General features: G+C 35.6%; 1 protein-coding gene and 1 pseudogene across 3 annotated transcripts; both read left to right on the top strand.

The window, feature by feature from the left end:
• The first annotated feature begins 305 nt into the window (after window positions 1-305).
• Window positions 306-3,859, top strand: LOC144341999 (DOMON domain-containing protein FRRS1L-like; annotated as a pseudogene). Its single transcript, XR_013418693.2, has 5 exons — window positions 306-335; window positions 816-1,013; window positions 2,024-2,122; window positions 2,500-2,659; window positions 3,502-3,859. The product of XR_013418693.2 is annotated as a DOMON domain-containing protein FRRS1L-like (transcript).
• Window positions 3,860-8,875: 5,016 nt separating this feature from the next.
• Window positions 8,876-11,135, top strand: LOC144342111 (uncharacterized). 2 transcript variants are annotated; one of them, XM_078005459.2, is made up of 3 exons: window positions 8,876-8,956; window positions 9,395-9,554; window positions 10,785-11,135. In XM_078005459.2, exons 1-3 carry the CDS (start codon window positions 8,882-8,884, stop codon window positions 10,937-10,939), a joined length of 390 nt encoding a protein of 129 aa, XP_077861585.1. In that variant the 5' UTR covers window positions 8,876-8,881; the 3' UTR covers window positions 10,940-11,135. The 2 variants fall into 2 exon arrangements, 1 of the variants encoding a protein (XP_077861585.1); XR_013418699.2 differs by lacking the exons at window positions 8,876-8,956; window positions 9,395-9,554 and adding an exon at window positions 10,204-10,378.
• The last annotated feature ends 286 nt before the right edge of the window (window positions 11,136-11,421 follow it).

Genomic DNA, 11,421 nt, shown 5'->3' with positions numbered 1-11,421 from the left:
TATGTAACCAAGGTTCGCTATCACAGCTTATTTGGTGATTACGTTATAGATTTACAACTCTCGACTTTATGCACATTCAGTATTTTTAATCCGCAGACCATTTCGTAAACCATACCACAAAATAAATTGTTATTATGATATTATTATCATATACTAGTATGTTATGATATTATTACAGTCACACTGATTACATCATTTCGGGTATCGATGCCTTGTTTGAGACACCCAATGTCGCAACTGCAACTATTACATCATTATGTCTTTTGTTACAGATGTATACACTTTGCCACCTACCCACACTAATAATGTCTGTCCTGTGCCTCTCCACTTGTCAGGTGAGCAACAAATATTATGTATTATCACATATCACAGCAACGAACACTCATCTACTAGTTTAGATAGTTAGATTCGATCTCCAAATTGAAGATTAAAAAAGAAAGGAAAGGAAGTAAAAACTGAGTAAACATTAAACAAGCACATATACATATCAAACATAATATATCATAACAAATATGATGTTACCAAAGATCTTAAGCATCTCTTATAGATTTGCTGACACATTTTAAGGCAATAATGATAGTTGACAATGTGACACTGTCATTACATGGAAAATAACAGACACTGACTTTTTGAAAAAACAATACTATAAGTTTTTGAATTATGATATCCAACAAGGCTAATATCAAACATTTTGCATATTTAGACGGATGGACGGTCGGAGGGACAAATAGACAAAAATACGTTACAGATACAAATAAATAAATAAACTAAATACAATATTATCAGAAATTATTTACTTGCGTATTTACTTCCAGGCACTTGTTGACCAAGATGGATGCGGTCTAACGAAAAACTGCTGGGAAAACCCTACAGGATGCGTAGTACCAGACTGTGATTTCTTGATTACATGGGAGTCTAAAGAATTATCGGATAGTACTGAATTTGAACTTTTCGGAAAACTGACAGATTCAGAACATTATCTTGCTATTGGATTCTCATTTGATCAATATATGGTAAGTGGACGTGAATATATTTGCATATGTTAAGGTAGAGATGCAGGTTCGTGGGCACTTGGGAGTGATTTTTTTTGCTTTTTATTATCCAAACAGTCTTGGCTATAGACTGTTAAAATTTGGTAGAATTGTGAATAGTGGAACATACTCAAATACTCAAAAAAGGTGCAAACATTCTCTCTTTTGAATGCTTAGCAAGATTTAGCAAGGCTGTACATAAATAATAAAAAAGAAACATGGTGAAAAAAAGAAATGACGAGATTTCCATATTATGCACTATATTTAACTTTTAACAAAACGATAATACATTTGAATTTGGACCTATTACAGCCATTTTAATTATGAGCATTAGCAAACTTCTACTGAGTGAATTGTTATGCAAATTAGCAATTATCTCAGCTTCTTTTTAGTGCACATCCCATAACTTAAAAAAAAAAAGCTCCTAGATTCTTTAACCTTTTCTTTTGAAATTTTCACAAATGATTGACAATGTGTTTATCTTCAAAACGCCGTCGGGGCATTGTTTTTGGTTGAACAGTTTTACAACAATCGTACAGACAACTAGCCTGGGTGTTAATATATGCATAAACTTGAAGTAGTGAAATTTGGGCTGCTGCCCTGCAAAATTGACAACTGGTAGACAGTTTTCAAGACGGCACTTTCTTCATAGTAAATAGATGTACCCATGAACCAATTTTGACAGGAAACAGAAGCATCGTGTAGGAGCTAATTTTTTAAAATCACTTTTGAATAAAAAAGCACATTTTTGTGCATATTTCAAACTACAGTGACCATAACAAAATTAAAATTCATACAATAAGCTTTCCGAAAATATATAGTTGTGTGGACAAGGGAGGTCATCTTGGTTTCCTAATTAACTAATTAAAATACCTGTCAAGTAAGCTGCATCTCTACCTTAAACCCAATAACCTTCGCATGTCTTACCTTCGCTGTATTGAATGTTACGATGTATAATGCTCTTCTATATACCTAGTTTTGATTCTTTGCAGCCTGGAACCGATGTATGGGCATGCATGGGTCTCAGTGATTCAAGTATTGTCTTGGACCACTCCTAGAACCCCGCGTACTATAACGAGCAATATTCTACAGTAAGCATATCTATCAAGTATTTGTTCCAGCTTTATTATATATTAGTATACTCCACGAGAGGGTTTAGTAAATGATGATGATATTGACTATGCAGTAAATAAAGGGCGGCACACTCGGGCAATAGTATAAACTGGGGTGCTTTATTTAAACTTTATTATACCTAAATATCAACGAATTAGATATTCGCACTGTGTGAAACTTTAGTATTGCGCTAGACAACTCTTACATCCCTAACTACCTCGCACCTATGGTCGATTAACTATCGCAAGCATATACTGATTATTCGAAAATTCTTCATTCATGCAATTTACTAGCTAATATAATGTTCCAAAATCTGCTAATATACTTCATTAAGTAAGTTTATCTCTCCAAAAAGGTAGGTGCCGGCAATTTAGTATCTACGTTTGCTGATAATACTCTAGAGTGCACGTTCAGTAGACTTCATAGCAATCCAGGCACAGACCCTTTCGCCGATTTGGCTGCAAACTCGTATTATCTAGTCGTCGCAAGAGGGCCAAGATTGGATAGCGATCCACGTAAGTAAAACTTTTAATGAGGAACAATGATTTGATTTGTCTCTTTATCTGACAAATTCTCGGCAGAAAACGATTTTACAAATAAATGAAAGTTTGTTTTCGTTTGTGTTCCATGTCACTTATAATTAATAAAGCACACTACGAGGTCAAAGCTTATGTTTTACATTGTCATTCAATATAAAAGAGTGCTATGTACAAAAATGGTCAAAACTAATATATCACCTCGCCACTAAATAGTGTGCATATGTTACAGCATGATTTCTCTGTGTAAATGGAACATAGATCATAATATTTTATTTAACATATTTTTACATCTAACGGGATGACCAATCATCTAGCTGCATCTCAATTTGGTGTTCCATGCGATTTTCTTGACGCCATACAATAAGTATATCAGTATGTCTACATCTTAAACTTCTTAAAACTGGAAGTTCGGTATTTATAGATCACAGTACGTACGCATATCCTATATAAGTTTAGCTCTATTGCGGACAAAAAGGTCTATTCAAAACATCTGTGTCTATGTTGTCTGAATTCGTAAGCACTGAATTCGAAACAACGATTTCCAGATCGACGAGTTCGCTGGATGTATGTTTGAGCTGAAGGAAAAACTACAAAAAACTCGCCAAATTGGCAGTATATCAAAGTACTCCTGCCATGCCGCTATTGTTAATTAACGGACAGTTTTGGAGCCTCGGGTTCTTACCAAACATCGGTTCCGAAAGATTAGCCGTTTCATAGAATGTCGAGCCCTAATAACCTCGCAAATTATTCACGTGTATTCAAGATTTAGTTTTCAATGATTCTTGCATGTTTAATTGTATTTGTTTTTTATTATACAGCTAAGCTGGCCAAGCACACATTGATACCAATAGTATCTTCAGGTCTGATCGACTTTACAAGTGCACCATCCAGTATTATATACAGTGGCGCCCAACTACCAGCTATCCATGGAGTTGTGTTGTTCTGTTCACTGATTTGTCTTGCATTCATTGCTTGTATGTATTGATACAGCCGTGTTAAAAGTTGAACTGAATATATGAACGCACATGGTATAATAATGACTATTACCAACTGATGTCCTTGGTCATCATTGAGTGATAACTCTACTGTTGTTATCGATGTAATTTGTATGTATCAATAATTACAAAATAACAATTTGTGTATCTTATTGCATTGAATAAATGACGAAATGAGGAATATGAGGCTATTGTTGAAGTGTTGTATACTGCTTAAATAGTGTTTCGAATTCTGTGAGAGGAGCGGAACGATACATGATGTGTTATAAAATATAATGATGCTGATAGTGGAAGGGTTTATCGACCAGTCAGCTGTTCAAACATTGTCAGTAACAATGGGAAATGTCACCGCTTTTGTCATGAATTTCGCAGTTGATTTGTTATGTTCTAAAATGGTAGCATGGGCAGCTTTCATATACACCTATGAATCATTGAAGATGGTTACTAAGAATAAAACAATGCGTCATCGTATGTTTGTTTCACCCGGATACATGTTCATGTTCAATCCACCTATACAATATTCATACCCACGAAATTGAAATAAAAATCATGAAAAGGGACGTGTTATTAAGCAGATTAAATTATGAAACCGATCGCTTTATGTTGTTATTAGATATGCCATATGAAGAAAAAAAATGATTGGGGAATACTATGTGGGGATAATTCGGGTATTAAACTCGCTTGCAAAAGGTATTTTGGGATATATACATACACTCCAATCACGCAAGACAGTGAGTACATCGAATTATGACGTTTCAAACATTTAGTAAATAAGATCAATAAATCACCATTACTACTAAGTTCCCTATTCAAAATAACTAAAAAGTGGGCTAGGGGAGCTCTTCGTTCGCTGTGTTCTCTTCCAGTCTCCTCTTCCAGTTCGTTCCTTCCACTCCAACTTCTTCCGTCCGTCTCCTCCTTTATCCCCCCAAACCGGGATTCCAATCCGTTGCGCGATTCCTTTGTCATTGTCATTCAAATCAGTTGCGCAATTGACGCATAACCAGATTTACGCCCTCATGCGTAGTATGTGTGCACGTGAATCGGGTGACATATTGATGAAGTTGTTACAGTTGTGTGATTCATTTTACACATGACAATATGAACTCACAATATAAACCGCTTTTGATATACATAGCTCGGTAACTGATATTTTGTTATGACATCTGCTGTGATGAACCGAGAATGGGAACAGATTTATCGTCAGGTTTATGGGAATGTGATATTTTTATTAATTTAGACAAATATTGGGAAACCCTGAAATGATAAACAGTGTGTCTAGTTGTGTGCGATATAATTAACCCAAAACAGATTTTTTTAGTTTAAGACTTTATTTAAGACTATATTTAAAAAATCATATCCTAAAAACAGAAATTACAGATAACATAATACACAAAAACATGTGTGCCATTGTGTGGTGTTTTTAAACTATTGAGAACTTAAACAATATAAAAATTAAAATTTGTTATAACAATTATTGCATTTTAAAATATTGGCTTGACCCGCAATACCATCAATTGGGTACCCCCTTATTAGTAGCTTTAATACATGTGTGTCTCAAGTGCGACAAACTATGCGTTATTATTCATGATAGTGAACGAGCGACTGACCTTCATGGAAATGACGTTCATTGATATAGTTCGCGTTGAATAAAATGGCTACAAATGAAATTCGAACAAACAAAAATAAAGCAACACAAAGCATATACAATCAGGATATTCATTCGGTCATTCGACATTACCCCTAGATAAGATATCTTATTGTGTCTGTCCAATGCCTCTCCTCTTGTCAGGTGAGCAACAAATATTAGTATCAAGTATCACAGCAACGAACACTCATCTACACACAAAAACAAAGCAACACAGAGCACATACATTCGGTCATTCGACATTACCTTCAAATAAAATATCAGGTAATCGAACGTTACTACGTCACGTACTAAGGTCAGACAGACAGACAGACAGACAGACAGACAGACAGACAGACAGACAGACAGACAGACAGACAGACAGACAGACAGACAGACAGACAGACAGACTAGAGTATACACCACCCAGTGTGTATCTACCGTAATAACGTACCCTTCTAGTTATTCATTTATTCATAAATGTTCATTGCAATTGGTTATCATGACGACGAGGTTTGTGGTATTACATAGCTTAGTCATCCTAATCACTCAATACTTGTCCGAACTATGACCACCCTAGATAGATAATCACACAATAGGTTACAATAGGAACTGACGTATTTACGATTAATGGTTATTTTAATCTATGCACAGATTGATATCGCCAGTAAATGGTAAAATTTGCCAGTCTGCACACAGAGCGACACACTTAATCAAGGTGAGTGTTACTGTTGAGTATGTTTATTGTCAGCGTGCACTCGAATTGAGTTATTCTGTACTTTTTATGACGCACCATCACATATATAGTCAATTATGAATTGGGAAAGTGTCATAGTATACTACGGCTGCATGTATTCAAATTAGATTGATAATGAACATAATCATATACGGACTGCTGTATAGTTCTATTACCCTAACTACATGCATAACTAATTTCATATGACCAAATCTCAATTCCGCGGCATTCAGCTAGATCTCGTGCAACCGTGAAAATACCATCCTTCAGCACGTTTTTATGGGGAATTAACACCCATTTTGCGTACAAGAACCTTGAATTTGTACATAAGATATAGAATGCAAGCACATTAACAAGATTTGCACCATGATGAACACATTTTCGCAGAATAGAACGAAATAGTTTTATCTCTGCAAGAACCCCACACCACTGAACACTAGAATACTAGTGTTTGTGACATTGTACCCATGCCAACCAGCGCTTACATGGAATGCGGTATCCATGGTTTTTTTTACAATCTCGACATATACATGATACTAGCATGATGTTACCCCTGTTAATAAGCAGCACATCCTATGTGCACAATAAACAATTAGACTGTATAGTAAACAGTTAAAGTTGAACACGTAGATTAATTTCGCTTTTTAAGGTCGAGCTCACGCATAGTTTATCACTTCCATGCTTGACCCAACATGATGTGGTGTGCATATTATTGTAGATTGTAACTAAATTTTATTTTTATGTCGGTATATGTGAATTCATACAATATAACAGTGAGTCAAATCAATGTATTGATCCCTTGTTAACTTCAAATTAATGAATTACTACCAATGATTTTGTGTACACACATCTTTCATTATATGAATCAATATAATGTGAGACAATATCTCTATATAATATATTTGTTGATAAAGCTTTTAGATATACAGTTGTAGTTATAATAAATTTAAAAATGTGACTGATACATACACATTTTCTAATTGATTCATATAATAACAGGGAGTTGGAATATATTTTCATGAAAACTATTTTATGAACGACTTTTCCTTTCTATCCCCTCACCCAACTCGTGTCACAGAGTTCCTTGCTCCTATGTAACCAAGGTTCGCTATGACAGCTTATTTGGTGATTACGTTATAGATTTACAACTCTTGACTTCAAGCAAATTTTAATCCTTTAATTCAGACCATTTTGTAAACCATATCACAATATGAATTATCACATGTTATTATTATATTATTATCATATACTAGTATTATGATATTAGTACAATCACACTGGTAACATCTATTCGGGTATCGATGACTTGTTTGAGACACCCAATGTCGCAACTGCAACTGTTACATTATTATGTCTTTTGTTACAGATGAATACGCTTTGCCATCTACCCACTATAATTGTGTCTGTCCTGTGCCTCTCCACTTGTCAGGTGAGTAACAAATATCACTCTCAGATATCACAGCAACGAACACTCATCTACTAGTTTAGATACTGCGACATGCTATTTTAGCGAATTGTGGTAAAATGACGTAATAGCGAAATGTTGATTTAGCGATTTTTTCTTGTCATTGTTGATTTCCTGTTCTCACAATACTTGTCTGTCGCGCACCAAAACAAATGCACAGTTGTCACCTCCATAAAAACAATGAAAAACTGTCAAGTGTATTTGGATGCTGTTCGCAATCATAACAAACTGATTCAACAGGGATTTGAAAAAGCTTGTATTGTTGCTGCGTTACATCCAGAATATGACCTTTTATATTGGGACTCAAAAAGTACTACTAATTTCCGTAATAATATATAAGTATCACTTCATTTATTTATTTTCATTGAAATAATGACCACAATGAATACGTTTATCTTTTTGTGTTAATTTACTTTTCAATAAAGTGTATCTATCATGTCAGTACGTTTTTCTTTTGTGTTGTTTACAAGTGTGGAGAAAAAAGACGTTGTTTGGCGGCCATTTTGAATTTATAATAAAGTCAATAGCGACATCTTGAATTAGCGAATCAGTTCTCTCGCTAAATTTGCTAAAACGACATCCTCGCGAAAAAGACATGTTTTACAGTAGGTAGATTCGATCTCCTAATTGAAGATTAAAAAAGAAAGAAAAAAAGGAAGAACTGAGTAAACATTAAACAAGCACACATATATATCAAAACATAACATATCATAACAAATATGATGTTACCAAAGTTCTTAAGCATCTCTTATAGATTTTCTGACACATTTTAAGGCATTTCTAAACATATGCACATTAATGATAGCTGACACTGTCATTACATGGAAAATAACAGACACTGACTTTTTGAAAAACAATACTATAAGTTTTCAAATTATGAGGTCCAACAAGGCTTATATCAAACATTTTGCATATTTAGACGGATGGACGGTCGGAGGGACAAATAGACAGAAACACATAAATAAATAGAATAAATACAGTATTATCAGGAATCAGTAAACATATTTACTGTGCTGATATTCTTCCAGGCACTTGTTGACCAAAATGGATGCGGTGTAACGAAAAACTGCTGGGAAAACCCTACAGGATGCGTGGTACCAGACTGTGATTTCTTGATTACATGGCAGTCTGAAGAATCATCGAATAGTACTGAATTTGGACTTTTCGGAAAACTGACAGATTCAGAACACTACCTTGCTATTGGATTCTCGTTTGATCAATATATGGTAAGTGGATATGAATATATTTGCATATGTTAAACTCAGCTTATGCTTCGCATGTTTTACCTTCGCTGTATTGAATGTTACGATGTATAATGTTCTTCTATATAAGTAGTTTTGATTCTTTGCAGCCTGAAACCGATGTATGGGCATGCATGGGTCTAAGTAATTCAAGTATTGTCCTGGACCATTCCTACAACCCCTCTTACAGCAACGAGCAATTATCTACAGTAAGCATATCTATCAAATATCGCGAGTCATTTGTTCCTGTGTTTTAAAACACGGCTTTATTATATATTAGTATACCCCGCGAGGAGAGTTTGGTAAATGATGATGATATTGACTATGCAGTAAATAAAGGGCGGCACACTGCCTTTTGTACGAAACTTGCCCAAATATTTTAAGCAAAACTCGGACAATAGTATAAACTGAGATGCTTTATTCAAACTATATTATACTGAAATATCTACGAATTTGTTACTCACACTGTGTGGAACTTGGTGCTAGACAGCTCTTACATTCCTAACTGCCTCACGCCTATGGTCGATTGACTGTAGGAAACATATACTGATTATTCGAAAATTCTTTATTCATGCGATTTACTAGCTAATATAATGTTCTGAAATGTGCTAATTTACTTCATTAAGTAAGTTTATCTCTCCAAAAAGGTAGGTGCCGGCAATTTAGTATCTTCGTTTGCTGATAATACTCTGGAGTGCACGTTCAGTAGACTTCATAGCAATCCAGGCACAGACCCTTTCGCCGATTTGGCTGCAAACTCGTATTATCTAGTCGTCGCAAGAGGGCCAAGATTGGATAGCGATCCACGTAAGTAAAACTTTTAATGAGGAACAATGATTTGATTTGTCTGTTTTTCTGACACTATGAGGTCAAAGGCTATGTTTCGTCACTAAATGGTGTGCATAAGTGATAGCATGATTTTCTCTTGTTGGTCCATGTGATTTTTGTTGACGCCGCCGACAATAAATATCATGTCTGCATCTTAAACATCTTAAAACTGGAAGTGCGGTATTTATCGATCACAGTACGTCTATCCTATATAAGTTTAGCTCTATTGCGCAGAAAATGGGGCTTTCAAAGCATCTGTGTCTCTGTTGTCTGAATTCGTAACAACGATTTCCAGATCGACTAGCTGGGTGGATGCATGGTCTGGTCATACTGAATAAGCTTAGTAGGTGATTTGTGGTTGAATGCACTGTGTAGTTTATTGTTATGATAACGACCTCACGTTCGCACATTCCAATCCCACGCCGTTGCACTATTGTCTAGAATCAACAACTTGCATGTTTAGGGTGGAGATTATAAACATATATTACAGAAATGTTATAAATAGATAGTTTAGTTATTGTATTTAGTAGTGGCAACTTTGCAGGACTTTGACAGTGAGACACATCCCTGGTAATCACGTGATCGTGCCAACGACTGCAGCGATTGGCTGGTCGCATGATTATTCTGCCACGCCTTAGAGACTTTACCTTTAATATAGAGCTTGTAAACTTTTGTAAGGCGAAAGAGAACGAGAGAACGGCGCCGCTAGGGCTTACCTTGGCTGACTGCTTGTGTGAATAAAGCTGGACTATCTGTAATGAATTAATGTGTATTCATTTGGGTCGAATCCGGTATCTCTACGTGTAAGTGACATCAGACGAAGCGAGACGAAGTTCCCTGTTCATTGAACACAACGCTAGTGTTCACAACATTATTATGATACGTACTTGAGTCAGGACAATGGCCCATTGTCTTTCTAGACAAAACGAGTTACGTAACACACGTACGTTGTGACAACATCCAACTCGTGATAGAGCTGAAGGAAAAACACGCCAAATTTGCAGTATGTCAAAGTACTCCTGCCATGCCGCTATTGGTAATTAACGGACAGTTTTGGAGCATCGGGTTCTTACCAGACATCGGCCCCGAAAGATTAGCCGTTTCATAGAATGTCGAGCCCTAATAACCTCGCAAATTATTCACGTGTATTCAAGATTTTGTTTTCAATGATTCTTGCATTTTTAATTGTATTTGCTTTTTATTATACAGCTAAGCTGGCCAAGCACATATTGACACCGATAGTATCTCCAGGTCTCATCGACTTTACAAGTGATATATACAGTGGCTCTCCAGTACCAGCTATCCATGGAGTTGTGTTGTTCTGTTCACTGATTTGTCTTGCATTCATTGCTTGTATGTATTGATACAGCCGTGTTAAAAGTTGAACTGAATATATGAACGCACATGATATAATAATGACTATTACCAACTGATGTCCTTGGTCATCATTGAGTGATAACTCTACTGTTGTTATCGATGTAATTTGTATGTATCAATAATTACAAAATAACAATTTGTGTATCTGATTGCATTGAATAAATGACGAAATGAGGATATGAGGCTATTGTTGAAGTGTTGTATACTGCTTAAATAGTGTTTCGAATTCTGTGAGAGGAGCGGAACGATACATGGTGTCTTATAAAATATAATGATGCTGATAGTGGAAGGGTTTATCGACCAGTCAGCTGTTCAAACATTGTCAGTAACAATGGGAAGTGTCACCGCTTTTGTCATGAATTTCGCAGTTGATTTGTTATGTTCTAAAATGGTAGCATGGGCAGCTTTCATATACACCTATGAATCATTGAAGATGGTTACTAAGAATAAAACAATGCGTCATCGTATG

Source organism: Saccoglossus kowalevskii, chromosome 17 (assembly GCF_978046115.1).
Source record: "Saccoglossus kowalevskii chromosome 17, keSacKowa6.1, whole genome shotgun sequence".
Classification (NCBI taxonomy): Eukaryota; Metazoa; Hemichordata; class Enteropneusta; family Harrimaniidae; genus Saccoglossus; species Saccoglossus kowalevskii.
This window is presented reverse-complemented; position numbering and strand designations above follow the sequence as displayed.

What these genes read in the sequence shown, in the direction of transcription:
- LOC144342111 (XM_078005459.2), top strand. Translation starts at nt 8,882, where the DNA reads ATGGGTCTAAGTAATTCAAGTATTGTCCTGGACCATTCCTACAACCCC. An exon ending in GCAACGAGCAATTATCTACA is followed by an intron (nt 8,957 to 9,394) that starts GTAAGCATATCT and finishes CTCTCCAAAAAG; the next exon opens with GTAGGTGCCGGCAATTTAGT. An exon ending in AAGATTGGATAGCGATCCAC is followed by an intron (nt 9,555 to 10,784) that starts GTAAGTAAAACT and finishes TTTATTATACAG; the next exon opens with CTAAGCTGGCCAAGCACATA.